This window comes from Equus caballus, chromosome 7 (assembly GCF_041296265.1).
Source record: "Equus caballus isolate H_3958 breed thoroughbred chromosome 7, TB-T2T, whole genome shotgun sequence".
In the NCBI taxonomy this organism is placed as follows: domain Eukaryota; kingdom Metazoa; phylum Chordata; class Mammalia; order Perissodactyla; family Equidae; genus Equus; species Equus caballus.
Genome location: NC_091690.1, coordinates 70,608,230 through 70,635,258, shown reverse-complemented (window position 1 = coordinate 70,635,258; position 27,029 = coordinate 70,608,230). Strand labels below are relative to the sequence as shown.

Here is a 27,029-nt window from a genome sequence, read left to right as displayed (position 1 = left end):
ATTTATACAAAACCTTTTTATTTGTAAACCGATTTAATACAATTCAGTGAACATTTATTCAGTGCCTTTTATGTTAGATCATTTTACAAGAGAGAGACATGTGAGTATATGAGTGTAAAGCGAAGCCTAATGGGATCACATGCTTCCAAATGATGGACCAACACTGATAAGTATTATGGAAGTGCCATCGATTCTGATTTGGGACTTGGGGAGGGCTTCAGAGTGGGGAGAGTGTTTGTATTGGACCTCAAAGGATGAGAGGAATTTGAATGGGAGATTAAATGCCAGCTGTGGCTGGTGTTGTCAGGTCCCACCATGACTGGAAAAGTAAATGTGTGCAGGAAAGAAGTCTGGTGGAGCTGTGGGAGGCTGTGTTGACTTCTCTGCCTTTCCTAGACATTTCTATTAGTCATTTTTTCCTGAGGATTTACTCCTCCCTGCCCTATCACACAGACACTCTTAATTTTAGTGTTGACTTTACCATGCTGGGTTAGGGGTGCTTCTCTCTCTGCTGGCAACTTGCCTCTTAAACTTTTGGTCTAATTTAGAGAAGGATAAGGGAAGGAAAAGAAAATCTGGATTTCACCTGGCCAAATGTAGATTCCTGAGTGTAAAAATAGGAAATCTCTTCCCTGACCTTACAGGCAGCTAGATACGGCTGTTAACCTTTTTCGAGATCCTGAGATTAAACAGGCATTTTCACAGTTTGAACATAATTCTTAGAATCCTTGAGAGTAACGTAAGACACTTCTAGTTGTTTGCAGAGAAAAGTAATAATTTTGTAACTGTAAAATAATTTATTCCTGTTATTTGTCAAAAGTGCTATTCAGAAGTAATTGGGCAAGTAAATGTGGTGTGTGTCTATATGTGTGTGTGTGTGTCTGTGTGTGTGTGTGTGTCTGTGTGTGTAACATCCTCCAAATTTAGACTTTTGTGCTCTGGATTTGTTTTCTTTTATATTGTTGGGTCCATAATAGGAAAGGCTGGTTTAGAACCAAATAGCAGAGCTAAACCATATGTTTTATACCAAATTAGAAACAGGTGAAGGTTGTTAAAATCCAGCAAGAGCTTACAAAAGCTTTAGACTCAAGTTTGTATTAAAGGCAGGTGGTTATATGTACAATAAAAAGCAGTCACCAGCACACCAGCATATTGATACATATGTGATTGATCTTTTTGGATAAAAACAAGGAGGAGTTAATAAATCACTGCACATAGCTATAAAGATGTTTGGGCTTGAAAGCCTAGCCTGTAAGAGCAAATGTGGACCCTGAAGGAAATTTATGAAGCATAGATCCTTTTAGCTTTACTTAACAGCTAACATCTGACTGACCCAGGGGGACCGTGGAAATTTATTGCCGGGCCATTCAAATATTTAAGCTGTTGTGTGATGTAGAACAGGTAAAGATTAGCCCAATAACAAATATGAGGCTGTAAAATAAAATGAGATTTCGATGACTTGTAAGTACTTGTCAGAGGTCAGCTCCAAATGACTGGTCAGAAATGGGAAAAACTTGTTGATAATTAAAGCAGATTGATTATGACAACCTAGATATTAGCATTGGTTGCTGTCAGATCAATGATCCTTGGAGTTTCCTCCTCCTATGAAATCCATACTTAAACAGAAAGACTTTAGCTAAGGGCCTCTGTGCCTGAAATTGGGTAAAATGATGACTTGAGGTGATTCCTTCTGCAATTTCATGATTGAATTATGTCTTTTTCAAATATATTTTGAATATATAGAATTCCTGGGCAGCATATTCATTCTAAAAAACTGACTTTAGTTAACTTATGTGTGTAATTTTGAGCTTTGACGTCTAGAAAGCAGGTAGAAGTTTTTAGGCTTTCTGATAGATGATCTAAAATTAACCTCTAAAACTTACATAGTTAACAGATTTATGCACACAGTGATTGAAAAATCAATTTAGTGAAATTAAGTGGGTATTTCAAAAACTTGCAGATTTATTTCCAAATCTTTTATCCACTTTATGTAAGTCTCCAAAGTAATAAATGTGTGTAATATTGTTACTAGGACTTTAGAAGTTAAGTATTGGACTTTCCTGTGGTCTATAGTTATTGGTGTCGACAATCTCTGCCTCTTCAACTTAGTGCTAAACCCAGAATGTTGTCATATAAAACCTAGATTTGGCGATTTGTAAGGTGCCAGCTTGTCAAATCAGTTGATGAATTTGGTAATAATTTGCTTCATGAACATCGGATTCGTAGGATGAAGAAATCCCAAAAATTTTTACAGAAATCTTGAATAACTAAGGCTTATAAAATAATACAAATTTTCAAAATTACAGGGGGCGGGGCGGGGCATGGACCATGGTGTAGAATTGAAAGCATAGGATTGGGAATCCAACAGGCACGGGTTGGAATTCAAGCTCCACCACTCCATCCATACATTCACTCCTCCCCCCATTCCACAAATAAATACGTTCCAGACCTTGTGCACTGGGAACTTGGATGCAGTATTAATAAGACTTAGGCTCACAGTTTTCATTCTTGGGGAAGATATAAAGGAATAAACGAGCAATTGCAATACAGTGTAAAGGTACTGTTAGTGCGTGCACAGGGTTCTGTGAGAGCACACGGGAGAGGAATAACTAATCCTAACTCAGGCAGGGGTGAGGTCGAGTGAGTGGGATCCGTGGTCAGAGTCGAGTGTTAGGAAAGGCTGTGACCATGGGCACCTCAAAAATAGTGCCTGTAAGACAATGCTTGTACTGTACATATAACGTAGGCTAAGTGGGGTACCTAATGCATGATAGATGCAGCAAATATGGTCCAGCATCAGTGTCGTTGTTGTTGTCATTGTTTTGGCAGTGCTCACTGCTCCGTAGTGCCAGAGGGTGTACCTCCTGTTAATCACAGCAAACACCATTCATAACTGGAAATTTCCTCCTACCAAAGAATGTTCCTTTGAGCAAAACTCAAATCACTTTCTAAAAATAAGAATTGGATGTCTAGGTGTATTAAAGTTAAGAAAGAAAGAATGAATGATGAAAATATTTCTGGATCTTAAAATCTTATTCTTTTAAATTACGCAGGCTGTATGTCACTTAGATATTTGTTCAATATTTAATTTTTACATTCTTTAATTTATTCATTTATTTACAGATATTTGTCGAATACCTACTATGGATAAGACTTTGAGCTTAGCACCTATGTGTCCTCAAGGAGCTTACATTCTAATAGAGGAAATAAGACGTTTGTATAAACAACCAAAATCTAGTGTAGAAAGTACTGCATGCATAAAGATGCTCTGTGATTTCAGGAGGCAGCAAAATGAATAAAATATGGTACTTACAGATAGGTGGGGGAGAGGCAAAGGGGGAAATAAGGTATAATAATAATAATAGTTGAATGCCCACTGTGTCCTAGTAACTGTGCTGGGGCTTAGATTTGTTTGTTTGTTTGTTTAATTTAATTCTCAGAGCAGTCCTGCAGGGTTGGTATTATTAAACCCATTTAGAGATTGGGACACAGATTCAGAGTAGTATGCCCGGGTTCACACTACAAGTAACGTAGCAAAGCTGCGATCTGAGCCTATGCCTCTGTGATCTTAAAGCCTTAACATATTGCTCCGAAATCTCCTATGTGCTTTTCTCTTCTTCTCCCCTCAGAAAGAGACGTTATAAGTAAATAAATAGTTTTGCTATAAAGGACTGAGCACCTGTTACGTTCCCAGCACAGATAAGGAAGTGACTTACAGAGAATGTACCATAGGTGTACTGATGGAGCTAAGCGACCTATAGTACATGCATGCATTGTGAAGTTGTCGTTAGAAATCTGAAATGGTGCATGGTTTTTCTTCCAAATTCATGTTCCAGATGGAAATATCTTCTGGCATTACCAGGTAGGGTAGGTTTATGCACCTTGCATGCTTAATTGTAGGGGCTTCTTTGTATTTTTTTTTAAACATTTATGGATTTTGTGGGAAACAGGTGCTGTTAAAGCTGGGCAAAGGCAGGATGGCTGTTAATGTTGTGGAATGTGATTTTGATTTACTTGGCAGAATTTTTATTTTACAAAATGGACTATTAAAAAAGACATGGTTTCCATCCTTTAATTTTGCTCTATTCACTGAAATTTGCCTGTACTAGACTATTTTTTCAACAGTTACCAAAAGGGTGTGGAAAACTGGAAGGTTTACGAGGAAATCGGTATTGAATTGTTTAACAATTTCCATAACCCTGCAACTTACCAAGTAAAAAAAATGGGGATTATTTTTAACCTTCTTACTGAAATTATTTGGAATTCTATTTCCCTGAAATTCCATTCTCTTTTTAGTAGAGCTCTGTCTAAAGAACTATATTTAATATTGGCAAAGGGAATAATCTCATGTAAATCTTTTCATTACACGATTTCTCCTTTAAAAACTTGGGCTGGCATCTTATGACCTATCATATCAAATTTGATCTCTTTCGACTGGCGTGGGTGAGCTCCTGTTATATGTTCTCTCTCGCTCACTTTTCTTCCCCTAAAGGAGGAGGGGAAAAAATCACTCTTCCACTTCTCCTCTAAGGACTTTTGTCACCCCCTGCCCGTAAATTATTTCCACAGTGTTATTTTTCCTTTGCTGCTTCTCCTCTGATCTGTTCTCTCTTCACTTCTCTCCTAAGTCTTTTCTCAGTGCTTTCTGAAACCCCTCTTCCATGATTATAGTGCACACAAGTCCTCAGCCTCTCTACTGTATGACTGTGTATACAACTATGCTGTACAGCTGTCATATACAACAGGCTTTCTCCTGAAAGTGTCACTTACCCTTGGAGCCTTCTCAAGGGGAGACTGTTTCTTCTTACACCTCCCATGTCTCTGGGTCTAGAGCAGGTCATAGCCTGTGTGTTTCCCAGTGTCAGTTCAAAAATCATTTCTCTGTGCCTTGTACCGAGTCTTTTTGACACTTGGAGTGGATCATTTTTAACACCTATTTACATGATCAAATTATTTTCAGTAATGATTATGAATGAAACAATAATAGCCAAAAAAGAAAAGCAGAAAATTTTCTTTTACTGGGGGGGGGGGGGGGGGGAATATATATATATTTACTTGTTTTATTGAACACAACTGCTATGTGCTCATCTTCAAGGAACAACTTTAAACGTTTGTTCACTGTACCTTGTTCCAGACTGATTGGAAATATTTTTGTATCTGAGTAACCTTATCTAAAAATCTACACCCAGAAAAAAAATAACTTGGAAAAGAAAAATTGCACACTACTATCATTGTTTATTTTGAATCTACTGTTTAAACATGGGCGTATGTAGCACCACACAGTTTGGAGACACAAACTGTGCCCAAAGTAAGCTTGGAAGATTCCGAACCATTCAAAACAGCGGAAGTGGAAGTGTGTGGCTTAGTCCACTTTGTTGCGCTCACTATCCCTGGGAGTTCTCTGAATGAGCCTCCAGGTAGAGAGAATGTTTCTTAGAGTATACTTAATGGAAACATCCTAAATTGAAACTTACATATATATTGAAATTAAACAGTCACTGCAGCAACTGCTTAGAACTTAGACCAACAAAAGATGTTTTTCTTGGAGGAATATTTTGTCACTGGCATTGTTTAGATTTCTTGGATCGCAGTGATAATAAAAAGCAGACCAATTTTTAATTCATTTTATTGTCGGTTTAAGTCTCTGCAGATAATGCATCCCCTAATAGGCTGCCCCGTCATCCTGCCCTTGCTGGGCCACTGTCATTACTCTTCTACCCTAGCAGCCTCACTCCTAGAGTTTCTCTCTTGTCAATACCCTAAACACCCTCATCCCATCAGTCTTCCCTCTAACCCACTTGTCTACTGGAAAAAATCAAACAGTTGGAAAGATTGGTGGCACTGTAAATTGTCGTCTATCTCAGTTGGACTGGCACATCCCGGATATCTGGTCCTCCTGCCACGTGCCTGTCTCAAGCCTTCTCTCCTTCTCCTCCACCCACAAGGTTCAGTTTCATTCTTTTAAATCACCTCATTTCTGACTTTACAGAGAAGGTGGAAGCCGTCAGGTGGGAGTGCCTCAGCCTTCCCCCATAACGCCTCAAAACCTTTTATATTGTCTGCATCATCCTCAGAATGCCGTCCGCTTCCTCAACCCTGACCTAGCCCTCCAGTCCTTCGGCTGGGTCCTCTGAAAGTGCGTCTGTATTATCAACAAACTCTCCTGGATCTTCAGGCTCTTCTCAGAGCTCAGCCGACCTCTTGCCCTAACTGAACCTGAATTTTCCTTGAGGACTCCAGTTCTCATGTAGCCTTTCCATTGGTAGCTATTCATTTTGGTATATGCTAGGTAGTTGGATTCAGGAGGTGAAGCTGGGGTTTTCTTGCTCCTCATTGCATTTTCTAAACTTACTTCCCTTTTGGTAAAGCAAATGTAGAAAAAATCTATTCCTTTGAGACACATGCTCTTCAACTTATACCACTTTTCCTACCAATCTCTCGGTTTTAACTGTCTTACTCATGGTGTATTTTGGCAACAGGGAAACAGAGGACACAGGGAAAAGAAACAGTCTTTCTCTCTAGTCAAAGTCTTGCTATTATGGGTGACTTTAACATACAAGTGGATGATTCATCCAACACCTTGGCCTCTCATTTTCTTGATCTTTGTCACCAATGACCTCTTGCATTCCATCGCTTTCGTTTGCTCCCGTGGTTACACACTGTCATGTCATCCTTGCAGTCCACGTCCAGAATCTGATTCAGGCATCTTGCTCTCTGATGACTGCCTCCTCTCCTTCAGTTTGTTTGTTCAGTCACCTGTTCATTGCTCCTCTTGGTGACCTGCAGGCCCTGCCACCTTCGTCTTGTTTAGATTTTATGGCCTGTTATTTTAGTGACACCTTTGTCTTGCCCCCTATGATTTGTGTTATCCTTTCAGACGTGCTGTCCGTTCTCTATATGCCTGCTGCACCCAGGCAGATGTCTAGAGAAAGTTGCACAATATTATCATTATAAAATCCTGATTAGTAACCACTCGGGGCTCTCGTTAGTGCTCAGCAGTTCTGTTACATTTCTTTCTTCAAGTTGTTCTGCCATTTGATCAGCTCTCCATCCACTTGGGCAAAACAAAACATGAAGAGTTATCCATAATCCCTCCGTCTTCGTCACCCTTCGCTTCCAAACCAGAGCCAAATGATTTTATTCCTAAAAGCCTTCCAAATTGTCTCCCTTTCCATTTCTAATACTGCCGCCTTAGTCCAAGCAACCGTGATCTCTCACTTAGATTACTGCAACAAACTGGTCTCGCCTTCTCCAGACCTTTCTCCGCTGTGATCAGCATAATTTTTTCAAAATGCAAATCTATCACTGCCAGGAAAGTTCAAAGAGAAAGTGTTCATTTAAGAAGGAAAGTATGAAATGCAAATCTGACCAAGTTATATACCTTTGTTTAAAGTCCTTCCATGGTTTCTGATTTCTCTTAGGAAAAAAATCAGACCACGATCTGACATGGTCTAGAGGGCCCTTTTTTTTTTTGGTGAGGAAGATTTGCCCTGAGCTAACATCTGTGCCAATCCTCCTCTATTTTTTGTGGGTGGAGTGCCTCCACAGTGTGGCTGACAAGTGGAGCAGGTCTGCGCCCAGGATCCCAACCCACGACCCTGGGCCACTGAAGCGTAGTGCATGGAACTTTAACCACTCAGCCACGGGGCCGACCCTGTAATCTACCTTTCTGTCCATCTTCAGCTTCGCCTCTTCCCACAGCTCTCCTCAGTCCAGCTATACTGGCCTTCTCCCGACTCCTGGAAGCAGCATGCTTCCTCCTGCCGTGGGACCTTCACAGATGCTGCTTCCTCCGATTGGAACATTCCTTCCCTTAACTCCTGCCCGTCTTTGAGATCTCAGCTAAAGTGTCACTTTCTCCCAGAAATCTTCCCTGACTTTCTCAGTCCTTTGTCTGCCTCTTTTCTGGAATAGTGTCTTTTTCCTCAGAGTACTTAATTTGTAGATTATATATTTGTTGGTGTGATTATATGAGCAGTGTTTGTCTACTCCCCTGGACTGTAAGCTCCATTGTCTGTTTGCCCACCCTTATATCTCTACCACCTAGCACTACACCTGGCACGTAGTGTGAGTTCAGTGAAAATTTGTTGAATGGATAAACTGTATCCATAGTGATCATTTTCTTTCATCTTTCCCGTTAAAATGAGAGAGCTGTCCCACCTGCTATCCCAGGCAGATCCTTGTCCTGTACTACTCTCACCTGAAGGTTGGAGAGCCTGTCCCCTCTCACCTTTTCAGGACATTCTCTCTGCTGTGCTTCACTGTGTCCCTCCAGGTACTGAGCTCTCCTCCCTCTGTGCCAAGCTTCTCATTATCTCCATTTCCTCACCTCCCGTTACTTCTGAACTCATACCAGTCTTACTTCACCCCTCAGTACTTTATTTAAACTAGTGTTTAAAACTTCCTACCAGTGAACTCATGTAATTACATCCAGTAGACACGTTTTCATGTCTGTTTTGCTTGACCTGTCAGCAGCATTTGACTATTGATGATATTTCCTTGTTAAATTAACATTTTCTCTGAGCTTTTCTGGCGAGACACTTGGTTTTCCTCAAACTTTTTTGACCAGTCCTTTTCTGATTCCTTTTCATTTCCCCGTCCCTTGTAGGTATTCTCAAAGCTCTGAAACAACTCTCTTCCCTGTGATTTCTTTAGGCTATCTCATTCATATCTATGGCTTTAATTTCCATCTAAATTTTTATAATTCCTTAATTGATATTTCATCCCAAATTTCTCTCCTAACTTTATATATAATAAAACTTTATGTAATAATGTGTTTTATATCATACACATGGATAATATATACACCTGCTCCTCCTCCAGTGTTCCCCATCTCAGTTCACAGACACCAGCATCTTCTTAGTTACTCAGTCGAGAAACCAAAGGGTCATCCTTGACTCCTCCCTCTTCACCACTGTCGCAACCAATTTATCACAAAGTCCTTTCAGTTCTACCCACAAATTATAGCTCAAATCTATTCACATATGTTCCTCTCCCCCACTAGAACTCTAGTCAAAACCATCGGCATTCTGGCCGTTGCAACAGCTTACTAACCAGGTCTTGTTCCCCTTTTTTACTCTACTGTAGCCGGAGTGGTCTTTAAGAAATATAAACCTGAATCTTGTCACTCTCATGCTTAAAAAAATCTTTAATTATCCTCCCATTGTCCTTAAGGTTGCAGTCTGGATGTCTTATGGTTTACGAGACCCTGCGCATTCTGGTCCCTGCTGACCTCTCCAGCCTCATCTTCAAGGATTGAGTCCTCGTTCTCCGTTACTCCCTGCAGCCTGTAGCCGTCTATTTTAATGTCACCTGTACTTTTATCAAAGTTAGGATGACGACTCCATTCGTTCAGTTGCTTAAACCAGAAACTTTGCATTATCCTTGACTCCTCTACCCCTCACACCTCGTATAAGATCTGTCAACAAATCATGTTAGCTCTGTCTTCAAAATATGAGAATTCAACCACTGTTCACCATTTCCACAGCTGCCATCCTAGTTTAAACCACCCACTTCTCTTAGCTTAAACCACCTAGCTTAAACCACCCCGTTCTCGTGCTTGGATTTTTGCAGTAACCACTCCATGTTTTCTTTCTTGCTCCCCTGCAGTTTATTCTCAGAGAGTAGCCAAAGTGTCCATGTCTCTCCTCTTTTCAGAACTATCTAGGACTTCCTGTATCGTTCAGAGTAAAAGCCAAAGTCTTTACTGTGACCTACAAGACACTGCACGAACTGGACCCGTTACCTTACTAACCTTATCTGCTTTTCCCTCACTCTGCTCCAGCCATTTCCCGTCTTGTATGCCCATGGCCTGCCTTATGGTTTGACTGCATTATCTTCAACTTGCAGTGAGTTATAGATAAAGCTTTAGTGATACCATACAACTTAGCAGAAAAATGTGAGTTTCTTTAGTCATGACAGGTGGAAGAAGAGAGGGATGGGCATTTCCAGGAAATGAGCAAAGGCAGAGAGAGATGATCTCGGTGTGTTTATGAAATTGTGAGGAAACCACTTGAGCGTAATAAAGTTGCAGATAAATCAGGCAGACAGGTCAGATCACTTAGGTCTTGAAAGCTAGGCAGAGAAGGTGAAATTTAAAACAATAACTGATTAGGAGGTAGGGCAGCTAGGTGATATGATAAAGTCTTACTTGAGAGGGAAACTAATAATACTGGCTTCTAGTGTGTAGAGGACAGGAATGCTGCCGAACGTCCACCAATGCACACAACAACAAAGAATGTTCCAGAGTGGCAGTGGGAATGGAGAGATAAGAATGTTTCACAGGAAAAATGACTTGTTGACTTGGTGAATCACTGCATATATAAAGGGCAAAGCAAGTGGGTAAAATTGAATGTCACTCTAAGCCTGAGTAACTGATGAAAGTTGTGGTGGAAAACTAATCTGGACGGGAAGAAGTATGTTGAGTTTGAAGTGAAGTCATGGCCTCAGAACATAGTAAGTATGTATTGTCACATTTGCTACAAATACAGTGGGCAAAAGTGATCCTAATATGCACAGTGAAAAATTTAAATTAACTGTGGCCACATCCTCATCTCCAGTTGAGCATCAGAGAGCCAGACCTGGAGGTGGGGCTCTGTGAAGGCAGGAAACTTGCCAATTTGGAGTCCTTTGTAAAGATGTCGAGGTTGGGCAGGAGAGGGTAGCACTTGTAATAATTGTATCTTTTAAAGTAAGAATGATTCAAAATTAGTTTCTTTTACTATTTTTTTTCCAAATTGAGTGTGACGTATTCTTGATATATATACACACACACTCTTATTAAAATAATTGGAACATACATATAAAAAATTGTAATTTTACAGATTTCCTACTTTCAGACCATGCATATGAATCTCTTTTTCTCACATTCCATTTACTAGCACTTCTGTAAGTCTGCCTTGCAGCCTTAGCCGATGCCTATCCTGATGGCCTTTTGGCTTTATAGTCTGATATATTTTCTTGGTTCTGAAGGGAAGGGAAGTTATATTCAGAACGTTTAGTTTTGAACATTCAGAATTATACACTCTTAGGGATGGAGGAGATCTTATGCCTCATCTGGTCCAGTGGGTCGTCTAGTGTGTGATTCCCCTGCGTTAGTTTCTGGGGCTGCCATGACAAATTACCGGTCTCGGTGGCTTAAAACAGCAAAAATTTATTCTCTTCTAGTTCTGGAGGCCAGAAGTCCAAAATCAAGGTGTCAGTGGGCCGCTCTCCCTCCGAAGGCTCTCGGGGAGCGTCTTCCCATGCCCCCCTCCTCTGGTGGCCCCAGACCTTCCTTGGCTGAGACCGTGTAGCTCTGATGTCTGCCTCCATCTTCACGCGACCTCCTCCTCTTCCTGTCTTTTCTCTGTGTGTCTTTATAAGGACACTTAGCGGATTTAGGGCCCACCAGGATAATCAAGGATGATCTCATCTCAGGATCCTTAACTGCAGACATTTTTCCAAATCGGGTCACATTCACAGGTTCTGAGGAGCAGGATATGGACGCGTCTTTTGGGGGCCAGCAGTCGGCCCACTAAATCTGAATACTTGTCCATTATTTGTCTCCCATCCTCTGAGTGGCCACCTCTACCCAAGCTCTTTTGGATTTTGTCTAATTCTGTGGTGAAAGCAATTTTCCTGTAAGTTTACTGTTAGCTTTGGTTCTCCCTGCTTGAAGCTGTGAGAACAAAACCCACCGTTTATCTCTCTGAAAGCCCTTCATTTGCTGACCTGAGACCTCTGTCCTCCAGGCTCAACACTGCTGGTCCCTTCAACCATTTCTGTCAAAACGGTGGCTCCCATTCTTCTGGTCAGCCTGGTGCTTCTTCTCGGAAGGACTCAGAGGCAACAGAGAGGACACTGAATTTGTTATTGAAGACCTAGTACTGAGGTCATGTCTCTTCCACTAAGTCAGTCAGTTTCTTTTAAATAAGGAAAACACTGGACCACTCTTCTTCACTGCATGCTTTTTATAGTCAAATGAGATTTTACAAAACCTATAAGAAACATAACCTATAAGAAAGTTTCCAATTATTTGTCTGTATACTTGTACCAAAGCATTGAGTCCCAGAACTGAACGTAGACCTCTCAGTAGAGTCTGACCCAGTACAAAGTACTTGGTAGCAGCACTTTCCCTGATTGTCTGCTCTATTTCTGTTCCTACAGCCTGCGATCACGTTAGTTTTTTGATATTCATGTCATAATTCTTGTGTGTGTGTGTGTGAGGAAGATTGGCCCTGAGCTAACATCTGTGCCAATCTTCCTCTATTTTATATTTGGCAAGCTGCCACAGCGTGACTTGATGAGCAGTGTGTAGGTCCACGCCCAGGATCCCAACCCCATGAACCCCGGGCCACCGAAGCAGAGCTCAGGAGCTTAACCATTATGCCACCGGGCTGGCCCCGTAATTCTTTACTCATACTGAAATTACTGTGTACTAAAGAGCTCCAAATAATCTTCACACATAATCTATTTACTGCTAATTAATTAACTTTTGCCATGTAAAGTCAGTGAATTTTTCAAATAATTTGGAAATAGAATTTAATTTGAAAAAGAATTTAATATTGGTCATTTTAATTGCCTTTCTGTTAGACTGTGATAGTGGGAAAGGTGTAGTTCCTCCCCCAGTCATTTAATATAATACCCCCTTTCGTGAATCCTATTTGTGTTGCTAAGGACACTTTTCTGGTAGTGCTTGAATGACCACATTCTTATCTAAACCTTCTACCGTCTGCTTATGTGAGTCTCTCTCCATATTGAATTAAGATGCCTCTGATTTGTATCTTATGTCCTGATAGTAATAGGTTTTACCCTTTAAAATGGATTTCGTTTTTCTAGATTGCTTAATCTGTAAATCCATGTACTTTTTCAAAGTAAGATGAATATGTACTGGTTATAAGCCATTATACTGTTACACTTGAAGTAACCCCTTAAGAATTTGAAAGCAGTCTGAAATGTGAAACTCTGTCCTAATATTTGATCTGTCTTAAAATTACCCTGTTTGAACCTTTCACTCTACTCACTCTTCAGATTTGCGACTCTTTCCATAAAGAAGTCCCAATGAAGTAATAAAGTCAGTGTTGTGAGATCCATTTTTCTGGAATTTAGAGGCTTGATTTTCAATGTATGCTTATTTCTATTTACTCTTCCAACATTTAAAACAGTTTCTATATTTATAACTTGAAAGTAGAGATGTGTGTAGATTTGGAGAGCTGTGCAGTTGGTCTATATGTGATGGTTTATAGAATAACAACTACACAGTACAGAGCCTTAGAACTCTAGTAGATTCCTTCCAAATGCACCCATGTTGTTATATCTTTGCAATTAGGTAGTGTCTTTGTGAGCTACCCCATACAAATTTAAATGATTCCCAGACACCCGTAAAAGCCTGGTGTTGCACTTTACTTAGCCTGAATGTGCTTTGCTGTCATTTTAATGCATCTCAATTTAGGACCAAACCACATGTCCTAGTTTATTTTTTACTGCTTCAATTAAATGCAAAGCTGTATCTTCTAGATGCGCCTGTGAAGCATTTGCTCTTCCATTAGTAGAGAATAAAGACAACTCACGCCCTTGTTCACTCCCCAGTGCCTGCAGTTTTACAGCACAACAGATTTACCTTTTGGACAGTATGTAATCGGCAGCTGTTCAGAATTCAAGATAAAGCTTTTAAATTCTATTTCCTTTCTTTTATTTTCTCTAGAAAACAATATTCCCCAAGCTTTATGGGATGTATCTTTTCCTCAGGCAGTTGAAATTAAGAATATCCAGTAATTGTCACCTACCGTTCATTTCAGTAAGATTATTTTATTCTTGAGAGTAATTGTAAATTGCAAAACTAAGAAAAGTGAAGTTTTCTTCTTGATCTCAGCTAAGTTGTGAGTGATCTGCTTGTAGAGAAATCTGTTTCAGAGGATAAAAATGTATGCTTGGTCTTGAGAATCAGGAAAATATGACTAGAATATAGGTATACTCTAACCTTTTTTCTTCATTTGCAGGAGTAGGAAAAGGGAAATAGTGAGAGAAACTTCCTCCCTAAAATAACTCATCATCTTTATAAAGATCCACGGATCTCATGCCTTTGTTACTTCAGTTAGTCAGGTTAAAGTGGAAAGTCTGCTGAGAGCTCTATGGCATGAGTACATTGCCTCGTAGAAGTAACATCCAAATAGCCACCCCTGAGGATGGGAATGAATGTTTTATGAATTTTCACTCATTTGGTGCTGTTGATTTGACTGGCCACCTTAAAAGAAACAAAAATCTTATATATATTGCATTCAAGTCTGGGTTTTTTTTTCCTTCTGAAATCTTCCTCTCTCATTTAGTAGAAGTTGAGATGTTAGGTCCAAGGTATTAGAGGAAAAAATTTCTAGGATCTTAATCTTCCGGGGGTAAGTTTATGATATGTAAATATGAAACATAGTGGCCTCACCTCCTTGGGATTGGTGGGTCATTTTCTTATGTATTAGTCCCTTGTTGCATGACCTATTCAATTTTTCCTTTGAAACAAAGCAGCCATTGTTCTGATTTGACTAATGTTATGAAGATATTACGATAATAGGTGGCAATGACTATAATTAAATGATTTAGTCCAAGTCTTCAGATGTTTTTGCTGTATCCGAGAAACGTCCACCTTTGTCAACAACCTGGAGATTAACTCAAGTTTTGGAAAACTTCTGATCCTATTTTATCTTGTTTAGGTTTCCATTATACCCAAAAGGAGGGGAGAAGTTGCAATTTGATTACGGTGTCTATCTTCTGAACAAAAATATAGCACAGGTGAGTAACTCCTCTTCACGCCCCTCCTACTTCCCACGTCCTTGCTTCCTTGGATGGCTAACCCTCTTTCTTTGGAAATAAGTACTACACTTGGCTCTTTTATTTAACCAGTTACAGAGATAATGCAGAGTTCTTTTTTGGCCGCAGTCTTACTCTATGCCATTATAAATACTACAGAGAAGCAATGGGTACAAATTGGAATCCTCCTGCTGAGCTGAGAAGCCGTTCACTGAGTTGTTAGTTGCTGGTAGACTGTACTTGAATGTGTGGGCTTCATAACTGCTTGTCTCTGCAGCCTTGACTGGTAATAGCGTTGACTGGTAATAGCATTCTTCTCTTAGACTGCTTCTAGAGACCCATTTTGCGTTGGGAATTCTTATGGTGTCAAGTTTGGTGCCTTTGGCAAATCCTCAATGGTCTCCTCACCTTATTATCGAGGGCCCAAAAGAAAAGGCCAAGCACATGGTCCTTCCAATCCATCTTGGATTTTTGTGGCTCTCTCAACATCACACCAGTTAGTATCTCACTTAAATAACATCTTTCTTCACGCCGTAGAAAGCTGACAGATGCTTGGGTTGCATTTTCCTGAAAGAAATATGCAGTATTTCTTTAGCACACTTGCCTCTACTCCGAGAGGTAGACATTCTGTGAATGTTCCAGTTGTAAAGGAAGATCAGCTTCAATGCTTTGTTTTTATTTGGACTTCCTTCCAATTAGAATATCACCTGGATCGGTATCCACAGTTTGGCTGTTACTTAAAGACATTATTAGCCGTATCCTCAGACCTTCTCTTTTTATAGAAGCAATAAGATTTGTGATGCTTTTGTTTTTATGAGCCCAAGTTGCCTCTATCCATATGAATCTCAAATTCACTGAACAATTCCCTTATTCATTCCTGATAGATCTAGAACTATTCCTCCATATCGTGTCATCTTTGCCCTTTTTCCCCTTATCCAGCCTCAGTTTAATGTTTTTTAATTTGGTTTTTATGGAGATTCTTGTCTTTTTCTGATATTAGATCAAATTTCTGGTTTGCAGTCCTCAATTAATCATTTGATCTATAACCTCACGCTCATTGCCCTCTCAGTCACATTGCTTTCAAGGGCTACTGCCGCTCCACTTACGTGCTTTACTCCAGGCAAGCACCCTTGCTCACAGTCTCCAGCCCATGACTCATCTTTCCATGTGCCATTCATCCCACAACTGATGCTTTCCCTTCCTCCATTTTTTGCAGAGAAGTATCTTAGTCTAAGAAATAGGAGTTTGATTTCAAGGCTGTCTAGCTCACACCACTGATCACAGTTGTCCTACCATGGAAAAACAGTGCTTAGACAGACCTGGTCAAGAAGTGGCCAGACTAAGAGTGCGTTAAGGGAGAAGAGGTCTAAGTAGATTAGAGAGCACCTCCAGTGAAGTCAGCCAGGGTGGAAAAGAGCACGTGGACACTGGGGCGCCAAACCTGGGAGGCAGGACATCAGTAAGGTGGGCTTCATTTAGTGGAACTGAGTTCTGGTCTGAGTTCAGAAATTCTTCTCTCCTTGCCCTATTTGCTATTTCTTTTTTTTTCTTAAAAATTTTTTTATTGTGGAACATTTCAATCACATACAAAATAGAAAGAAGAATAATAACGCTCATGTATCCATTACCAAGCCTCAGCAGTTATGAAATTATGGCCATAATTGTTAAGTATTTTGGTATGTGACTCTAAAATATAACAAGTTGAAAGTAATTATTTTTTCTTTTGTTCTTTTTTAAAAATTTTGGTAAGATTGGTTTATAACATTATGTAAATTTCAGGTGTACATCATTATACATTTCGGTTTCTGTGTAGATTGCTATCATGTTCACCATCCAAAGACTAATTACAGTCCATCACTACACACATGTGCCTGTTCACCCCTTTTGCCCTTCTCCCTCTTCCGTCTGCTCTTCCCCTCTGGTAACCACAAATCCAATCTCTGTCTCTATGTGTGTGTTTGTCGTCATTTGTATCTTCTACTTATGAGTGAGATCATACGGTATTTGACTTTCTCCCTCTGACTTGTTTCACTTAGCTTAATACCCTCAAGGTCTATCCATGTTGTCACAAGTGGCCAGATTTCATTGTTTCTTATGGCTGAGTAGTATTCCGTTATCCATATACACCACATCTTCTCTATCCGTTCATTCCTTGATGGGCACCTAGGTTGCTTCCAAGTCTTGGCTATTGTGAATAATGCTGCAATGAACATAGGGATGCATGTGTCTTTATGCATTTGTATTTCATGTTCTTTGGATAAGTACCCAGCAGTGGAATAGCTGGATCATATGGTAGATCTATTCTTAATTTTTTGAGGAATCTCCGTAGTGTTTTCCATAATGGCTGTACCAGTTTGCACTCCTACCAGCACTTCCCTTCTGTCCACATCCTCTCCCACACTTATTATTTCCTGTCTTGTTAATTAACGCCATTCTGATGGGAGTGAGGTGATATCTCATTGGAGTTTTGATTTGCATTTCCCTGATGGTTAATGATGTTGAACATCTTTTCATGAGCCTGTTGGCCATCCATATATCTTCTTTGGAGAAATGTTTGTTCAAATCTTTTGCCCATTTTTTTAATTGGGCTGTTAGCTTTTTTGTTATTGAGATGTATGAGTTCTTTGTATATTTTGGATATTAACCCCTTACCAGATACATGGTTTGCAAATACCTTGTCCCAATTTTTAGGCTGTCTTTTCATTTTGTGGATGGTTTCTTTCCCTGTGCAGAAGTTTTTGAGTTTGATGTAGTCCCGTTTGTTTATTTTTTCTATTGTTTCCCTTGCCCGGTCAGACATGGTACTTGAAAATAATGCTGCCAAGACGGATGTCAAAGAGCATACTGCCTATGTTTTCTTCTAGAAGTTTAATGGTTCCAGGTATTACATTCAAGTCTTTAATCCATTTTGAGTTGATTTTTGTGTATGGTGTAAGATAATGGTCTACTCTCATTCTTTTGCATGTGCCTGTCCAGTTTTTCCCAGCACCATTTATTGAAGAGACTTTCCTTTCTCCATCGTATGCTCTTGGCCCCCTTGTTGAAAATTAGCTGCCCATAGATGTGTGGATTTATTTCTGGCCTCTCAATTCTGTTCCATTGATGTGTGTGTCTGTTTTTGTGCCAGTATCATGCTGTTTTGGTTACACTTGCTTTGTAGTATATTTTGAAATCAGGGAGTGTGATACCTCCAACTTTCTTCTTTTGCTTGGGATTCCTTTAGCTATTTGGGGTCTTTTCTTGTTCCATATAAATTTTAGGATTCTTTGTTCTGTTTCTGTGAAAAATGTTGTTGGAACTTTGATAAGGATTGCATTGAATCTGTTGATTGCGTTAAGAAGTATGGACATTTTAACTATGTTAATTCTTCCAATCCAAGAGCACAGAATATCTTTCCATTTCTTTGTGTCTTCTTCAATTTCTTTCAGCAATGTTTTATAGTTTTCAGTGTACAGATCTTTTACCTCTTTGGTTAAGTTTTTATTGCAATTGTAAGTGGGATTGTATTCTTAATTTCTCTTTCTGCTACTTTGTCATTAGTATGTAGAAATGCAACTTATTTTTGTATGTTGATTTTGTATCCTGCAAATTAACCATATTCATTTATTATTTCTGAAAGTTTTTTAGTGGATTCTATAGGGTTTTCTATGTATAGAATCATGTCATTTGCAAATACTGACAGTTTCACTTCTTCCTTCCAATTTGGATCCCTTTTCTTTCTTTTTCTTGCCTGATTGCTCTGGCTAGGACTTCCAATACTATGTTAAATAAGAGTGGTGAAAGTGGGCATCCTTGCCTGGTTCCTGTTTTTGGAGGGATAGCTTTCAATTTTTCTCTGTTGAGAATGATATTAGCTGTGGGTTTGTTGTATATGGCCTTTATTATGTTGAGGTACTTTCCTTCTATAACCATTTTATTCAGAGTTTTTATCATAAATTGTTGCTATATCTTGTTAAATACTTTCTTTGCGTCTACTGAGATGATCATGTGATGTTTATTCTTCATTTTGTTAATGTAGTTTATCACGATTGATTTGTGGATGTTGAACCATCCCTGCATCCCTGGAATAAATCCCACTTGATCATGGTGTATGATCTTTTTAATGTATTGTTGTATTCCATTTGCTAGTATTTTGTTGAAGATTTTTGCATCAATATTCATCAGTGATATTGGTCTGTAATTTTCTTTTTTTGTGTTGTCCTTGTCTGGTTTTAGTATCAGGATAATGTTGGCTTTGTAGAATGAGTTAGGAAGCTTTGCCTCCTTTTCAATTTTTTGGAAGAGTTTGAGAAGGATAGATGTTAAGTCTTTGAATGTTTGGTAGAATTCACCAGGGAAGCCATCTGGTCCTGGACTTTTATTTTTTGGGACGTTTTTGATTACTGTTTTGATCTCCTTACTGGTGATTGGTCTATTCAAATTGTCTGTTTCTTCTTGATTCAGTTTTGGAAGGTTGTATGATTCTAAGAATTTATCCATTTCTTCTAGATTATCCAATTTGTTGGCGTCTAGCTTTTTGTAGTATTCTCTTAGAAGCTTTTGTATTTCTGATGTGTCCGTTGTAATTTCTCCTCTTTCATTTGTGATTTTATTTATTTGAGGCTTGTCTCTTTTTTTCTTGGCGAGTCTAACTAAAGGTTTGTCAATTTTGTTTATCTTTTCAAAGAACCAGCTCTTGGTTTCACTGATTTTTTCCTGCCATTTTTTAGTCTCTGTTTCATTCATTTCTGCTCAATTTTCATTATTTCCTTCCTTCTGCTGATTTTGGACTTTGTTTTTTCTTCTTTTTCCAGTTTCTTTAGGTGCACTGTTACATTGTTTGAGGTTTTTCTTCTTTGTTGAGGTAGGCCTGTTTTGCGATAAACTTTCCTCTTAGAACCACTTTTGCTATATCCCATAGATTTTGGCATGTCATATTTTCATTTTCATTTGTCTCTAGGTATTTTTTTATTTCTCTTTTGGTTTCTTCATTGACCCAGTCGTTGTTCGGTAACATTGTGTTTAATCTCCACATATTTGTGACTTTTCTGATTTTCTTCCTGTAGTTGATTTCTAGTTTCATACCTTCATAGTCAGAAAAGATGTTTGGTGTTATTTCAGTCTTCTTAAATTTATTGAGACTTGTTTTGTGGCTTAATGTGTGATCAATCCTGGAGAATGTTCTGTGTGCATTTGAAAAGAATGTGTATTCTCTGGTTTTTGGATGGAATGTTCTGTATTTATCTACTAAGTTCATCTGGTCTAATATGTCCTTTAAGGCCAGTGTTTGCTTATTGATCTTCTGTTTGGATGATCTATCCATTGGTAAGTGGAGTGTTCAAGTCCCCTACCATCATTGTGTTACTGTCTATTTCTCCTTTCATTTCTGTTAATAAGTGCTCTGTATATTTAGGTGCTCCTAGTTGGGTGCATAGATGTTTACAAGTGTTATATCCTCTTGTTGGATTGTTCCCTTTATCATTATGTAGTGCCCTTCTTTGTCTCTTGTGACAGTTTTTGTTGTAAAGTCTATTTTGTCTGATATAAGTATTGCTACCCGAGCTTTCTTTTATTTGCCATTTGCATGGAGTATCTTTTTCCATCCCTTCACTTTCAGTTTGTGAGTGTCTTTAGGTCTGAAGTGTGTCTCTTGTATACAGCATATATCTGGGTCTTGGTTTTTTGTCCAATAGGCCACCCTGTGCCTTTTGATTGGAGCATTTAGTCCATTGACATTTAAAGTAGCTGTTGATAAATATGTACTTATTGCCATTTTGTTACTTTTTTTCTGGATGTTTTAGTAGTTCTTCTCTGTTCCTTTCTTCTTCTCTTCCTCTCTTCCCTTGTGGTTTGATGGCTTTCTTTAGTGTTATGTTTGGGTTCCTTTCTCTTAATTATTTGTATATTTATTATAGGTTTCTCATTTGTGATTACCATCATGTTCATATATAATAACCTAACTAAATAGCAATCTATATTGAGTTGATGGTCTCTTTAGTTTGACCTCTTTCTAAAAGCTTTACTCTTTTGCTCCCCTCCTCCCACATTTTATGTTTTTGATATCATATCTAACCTCTTATTTTGTGTGTGTGTATCCATTACCCTCTTATCATTGAAACAGGTAATTTTAGTACTTTTGTCTTTTGACCTCCCTATTATCTTCATAGGTGATTGATCTGCTGCCTTTACTGTATTTTTGCCTTTACCAGTGATTTTATTGCCCCCTTTTTTTTTTTTTTTGAAAATTTTCTTATTCCTATTTGTGGTCTTCTTTTTCCCACTTAAATAAGCCCCTTTAGGGAGCCTGCCCTGTGGCCAAGTAGTTAAGTTCGTGCACTCTGCTTCAGTGGCCCAGGGTTTTGCTGGTTCAAATCCGAGGCTTGGACATGGCACCACTCATTGAGCCATGCTGAGGCAGCATCCCACATGCCACAGCTAGAAAGACCCACAACTAAAAATACACAACTATGTACCAGGGGGCTTTGGGGGAAAAAGGAAAAATAAAATCTTTATTAAAACAATAAGTAAATAAGTTCCTTTAGCATTTCTTGTAAAACTGGCTTCTTGGTGATAAACTCCTTAAATTTTTGCTTGTCTGGGAAATTCTTTCTCTCTCCTTCCATTCTGAATGATAACCTTGCCTGGTAGAGTATTCTTGGCTGTAGGTGTTTTCCTTTCAGCACTTTAAATATATTGTGCCACTCGCTTCCGGCCAGTAAGGTTTCTGCTGAGAAGTCAGCTGATAGCCTTATGGGGTTTCCTTTGTATGTCACTTGTTGCCTTTTTCTTGCAGCTTTTAGGATTCTCTCTTCATCTTTAATTTTGGACATTTGAGTTATAATGTGTCTTGCTGTGGGCCTCTTTGGGTTTGTCTTGTTTGATGCTCTTTGTGCTTCCTTACTTGGATGCCTGTTGTCCTGCCTTACATTAGGAAAGTTTTCAGCTATTATTTCTTCGAATAGATTCTCTGCCCTATTGTCTCTCTCTTCTCCTTCTGGGACACCTGTAATACAAGTGTTAGTGTGCTTGATGTCGTCCCAGAGTTCCCTTAGACTGTTCTCATTCTTTTTAATTCTTTTTTCTTTTATCTGTTCAGCTTGGGTGATCTCCTCTGGTCTTTTGTCCAGCTCACTCATCCATTCTTCTGTTATCATCTACTCTGCTAAGTGAGTCCCTCTAGTGGATATTTCATTTCCAGTATCGTATTCTTCATTTCTGATTGGGTCTTTTTTGTATTTTCCAGTTCTTTGTTGACATCCTCACTGAGTTCATCCATTCTCCTCCCAAGATGTGAGCATCCTTATGACTTTTTCTTTGAACTCTTTGTCAGGTAGATTGTTTATTTCTGTTTCATGTAGTTCTTTTTCTAGAGTTTTGTCCTGTTCCCATACTTGAAACGTATGCCTTTGCCTCCTGGTTCTGCCTCTTTTTCTGTGCTTAAATCTATTTATTATGTAGGTCAGCTGTGTCTCCTGATCTTGGAGAAGTGTCCTTATTTAATGGACACCTTTTGCAGCCCAGCAATGTGCTTCCCTCTCATCACCAGTTCCAAATGTTCCAGGGGTGTCCCCTGTGTGGGCTGTGTGTGTCCTCCTGTTTGGTGGGGTTGCTCTTGCTGCAGGCGCCCAGGGAATCTGGGCTGTCCCCCTTGCTGGCTGGTTGTAATGCTCAGCTGCATCTGGCTGCTATGGACCCTTCAGTCGCTTTATTGGGTTTGGGGAGCCCCAGCATAGTTGACTGCAAGGTCTAATAGCACATTCCTGTTGCAGTTTTTCTGTTAAATGAGTAGGCCCCCAGCATGGCTGGTTGCTAGGCTCAGGGCTTACAATTACTGTAGGCCTCTGGCCTGCAAGGCTGTTGTCAGCACTCTCAGGATTGCATCTGAGTGGGGCTGGCCCCAGGCACAGGAGCACCTAATTGTTTCATGCTTTGAAAGGTGGGGCTGATCCCCTAAGTGACTGTTTGAGAAGTACAGGTCTTCTGCTGCTGACAAGCCCCATGGCCCACAGGTCCACACACACTGTCAATACAGTCCTGGCCCCTGCTTACATCCTGACCCCCTGGAGGATACCCAGTGACCCCACTGCAGAGGTCCCCACACACACTCCACCCACACCCCACACACTCCACCCACACACCATGCCCTGCAGACATGGACCCACTCGCCTGCCTACAGTGGATCCAGGCACCTAGTCTATGCAGGCTAAAAAGTTGCCCAAGGGCTTGCTATTGGGTGTTGCCAGTCCCTAGGGTGGGCTTCCTGCCCTGGCTGAGCTGGATTAAATTGGTGCTCTAGTGGGTGGGCAGACCCTGGGCTAACAGGCCTGGGGAAGAACTCCAATGACATCTGCTAGCGTCTGTGTCAGCACACCTTTACTAGGTCACAGTAATGGCTGCTGCCAATGTCTCAGTCCCTAGAGGTCTCACCTCTCACCAGAATGCACCCAGAGCCTATCAAGTGAGTCTCTTTTCACTAAAGGACGGTGTACCCTTCTTTCTGGTGATTTTACATTGCTTTCCAAAATGGGTAAATTTGTGCATGGGCTCTTTAACAGCTGGCTTTTTTCTACTTGTGCCTGATGGCTTTTCTAGGGATATTCCCCACTGTAGTTAATAGCCAGTAAAGCCAGATATTGTGACATTCATCTCAGTTGTGCAGAGTCTGAAGGATGCTTATAGCAGTAACAGTCCCCAACTCAGGTCCCCTACTCCTCCAGGGAAGGCTGCGTACCTTAGGATTGCTCCCGGTTGGCTGTGATGCTTCACCGCTCTCAACAGTGGCTTTTTTCTCTCCAGAAAGGAATTTCTGCCTCTTCCACCTCAGTCAGGTCTGTCCCTTGTTGCGGGGGTCCTTTTTATCCAGTTTTCAGTTCTCTCTCAGGGGTTATTTTTCCAAGAATAGCTGTAACTTGGTTGTGTTTGTGGGTTGAGGTGAGTTCAGAGTCCGCCTATGCTGTCACCTTGACACCAACCATATTTTGTATTTCTTGCTTTAAGCACATAGGCCCTAAGGTCACAAGTCTGTTGGAAGCTTCCAGGTAAAACTAACTCCTCGTTAAGGCTAGGTCCGAAATGCCTGGATTTCCTCATAAATCCCAGCTTCAAACACACACACACACTCTTAGTTCTTTCTTCTCAAAGCCCACTAGCAATGCCAAAAGATGGTATAAAGAGGTTCCCAGAATAGCCCAGCCTGCTTTGAAAGCAAGACAAAGGTGGAGGCTGACAGTGTGCAGTAGAAAATTTGGGAAAGACAGCCCTTCACGTTAGACTCTTGGCTCTGGCACCTGTTCAGTTCTTACTCTGGAGCACTTCCTAATTAGCCTCGACCTTATTCTTAAGTGAACCAAGGCCACGTGTATGCTGAACTGGTTTTATTCGTCTGTTTAAAAAATGGATTACTTCTAGTAATTTTATATCCTCTGCAACTTTATACTCTTTTTGAAAATTGAGAAATTAGTTTTGTGCATGTATTTAAGATGAATAGGTTAACCTCTCTAAATCCATATGGAGCAACTATCTTGCTCTGTGGTGTTTTTTCATCACTGCCATGGTAGTTTTAAAAGGAGAGGACAATAAACTTCTTATAAACAGAATTTCTTAGATTTCGTGGTTCATTCAGGAAACTTCTTCTGAGCATTTGGAAGAAAACTTTTAGCAAATTTATGACCTTTAACCTTTTTTTGCTTTAACTCTGTACCATCTCTTACTGTTTTAGGGAACTGTCTCATTTTGTCTTTGGCCTTACTACCATCACTTTATTACATCTGAATTTATAGCAAATCAAAGAACCATTAATTATGATGGCTTGTAACCAAGTATTATATCAATAAGATATTTCCAGCTTTTGAAGGTTTGTTTTTATATACATATATACCAATACATGTTGTCAAAGGGGAGTCTGTCTTCTCAGCCAGTTTCCTTTATACCCCATCTCTAGAGATGTGAACAAATCATACTGTTAAAATGGCCCCACCTCAGTAATTTATAAGCCATGTTAGTGGAGGTGGATGAAAGCATTGGCATGTGTTAAAGTGCCAGAGAAAAAAGGAGTGAAGTCATTTAATACTGCATCCATAACTTGGTTGAGGACTTGAATAGTCAATAGGACCTTTCATCACAACCAGAAGTAGTAGTAAAATCACTTTTTTGGTAGAGGAAATGACAGAATTTAGTAATATTTGTTACTTCAGTATTTGGGATCAGTCCAGCCCAAGTTTTGAAAGCACAGGCTTAGAAAGACAGGCCTTTAAGTAGAAATCCTCAAGTGTTGTTTGAAGAGCTGAGAGGATTGGTAAGGCCTGCTTGTCCTCTTCCTGTCACTGCTGTCTGAAGGTGTGTGTCTGTGTAGGCTGGATTGGGTATTAAAAGGGAATAAAGCAAAATGCTTTGTTTTTAGCACCATTGACTAATATTTTTCAAGTGTCAGCCTCTTTGTCTGGAAATAGCCGCCTTCGGTTGGTCAGCATGTAACATTATAGGAATGTGCCTGGCAAAATTCAGGTACAGTGTAATTAACATTGATTTTAAAAACCAGATCCTCCTATAATTGTCAGTAAGTTTATTAGAATTCTTGTATAGCACAGTAGTTTGCCTTTAGTTCCCAGAGCATAAAAAAAGAATCAAAAATTACAATAATTTTTGTCTTATATTTATGAAGAGCTTTATAGTTTTAAGGTACATACATATATATCCATGTGACCCTCAGTATCACACTGAAAAGTGAAAAGGGCAGTTAATGTTAAATGAATTTGAAGATAGTATGGCTTTTGACATCCGTCACTCCAGTGTGGTGTCACATAATCTGATGGGCTTGGCAGAGATTCCTTTACTTGCATATACTTCATTGTTCTATATATTTCCATCCTAAAAGTGCACAGAATCAAAGAAGATGATTCCCAGATAGAAGAGGAACTGAATAGTTCCTTAAGACCAAAGACAATGACTATTTTGCATGTTAAGCTATTTCCATTAGTAAGTACAATGCCTGAAACACTGTAAATTCTCAAAAGATATTTAATAAATGAATAAATGGTGATATAGGCCATCACACAGCTAAGAAACTGAGATCCAGAAAAGTTGTGACTTGCTTAAAATTGACGAATTAGTTTATTCAGCAAATATTTGTTGAGCATCTACTGTGTGCTGTAGAGAAAGAGAGAGTTAGGTTCCAACAGATAGAGTAGGGAATAAGACACACACGTTCCCTGACTCATAAATAAGTTAGACACAAAAGGACAAATGTCGTATGATTCCACTCATGTGAACTATCTGGATTAGGCAAATTCATAGAGACAGAAGGTAAATTAGAGGTTCCCAGGGGCTGGGGGGAGTTATTACTTTAACACGTACAGTTTCTGTTTGGGATGTTAAAATAATTTTGGAAATAGATAGTGGTAATACTTGCATAATATTGTGAATGTAATTCATGCCACTGAATTTATACACTTAAAAATGGTTAAAATGACGGGGCTGGCCCCGTGGCCGAGTGGTTAAGTTCGCGCGTTCCGCTGCAGGCGGCCCAGTGTTTCGTCAGTTCGAATCCTGGGCGCGGACATGGCACTGCTCATCAGACCACGCTGAGGCAGCGTCCCACATGCCACAACTAGAAGAACCCACAACGAAGAATACACAACTATGTATTGGGGGGCTTTGGGGAGAAAAAGGAAAAAATAAAATCTTAAAAAAAAAATGGTTAAAATGACAAATTTTATGTTATGTATATTTTTACAAAAATTAAAAAAATAATTTAATGTACTAAAACCCATTGAATTATACACTTTAATTGGATGAATTGTTGGTATGTAAGTTCTATTGCAGTAAAACTGTTTGAAAACAAGAAAAGTCCCTACCTCATTAAGCTTACCATCTGATGGGAAGAGACAGACAATAAACAAAATAATTTTAGATTGTGATAAGTGCTATGATAGAAATTAATTAGGTGATATAATAGGAAGTAACTGGAGAGGTACCTACTTTAGATAAAGTTGTCAAATAGGCCTTATTGAGGAAGTGATATTGAGCTAAGACATGGAGATGACAAGGAACCAGCCATGCAAAGAGCTTGGAAACAGTAAGTTTCCTAAGGCCATGGGAACAGCTACTAGTGCAAAGGCCCTGGGTAGGAAAGAGCTTGTTGTATTCAAGTAACAGGTAGAAGGCTAATCTGGTAGAAGAGCATAGTAATAAAGGGTAGAGGTAGCCAGGCAGCATATCATATAAGGCCTTAGAGATATAGTAAAGGGTTTGAATTTTGTTCTAAATATGAAGGA

General features: G+C 39.6%; 1 protein-coding gene across 6 annotated transcripts in view; it reads left to right on the top strand.

Annotated features, from left to right (window-relative positions):
* UVRAG (UV radiation resistance associated) overlaps positions 1 to 27,029 on the top strand; it is a 298,734-nt gene that overhangs the window by 206,487 nt on the left and 65,218 nt on the right. For 5 of the 6 annotated variants that reach the window (XR_011440678.1, XR_011440679.1, XM_001917231.6 and 2 more), the window contains one exon: positions 14,682 to 14,760. Coding sequence is in view for 4 of the 6 variants with exons in the window: in XM_001917231.6 (XP_001917266.2) it covers positions 14,682 to 14,760 (79 nt within the window). In the remaining 2 variants the exon portion in view is untranslated. Of the gene's footprint in view, positions 1 to 14,681; positions 14,761 to 22,000; positions 23,586 to 27,029 lie in introns of those variants that run through there. The other variant, XM_070273275.1, reaches the window with a different exon arrangement.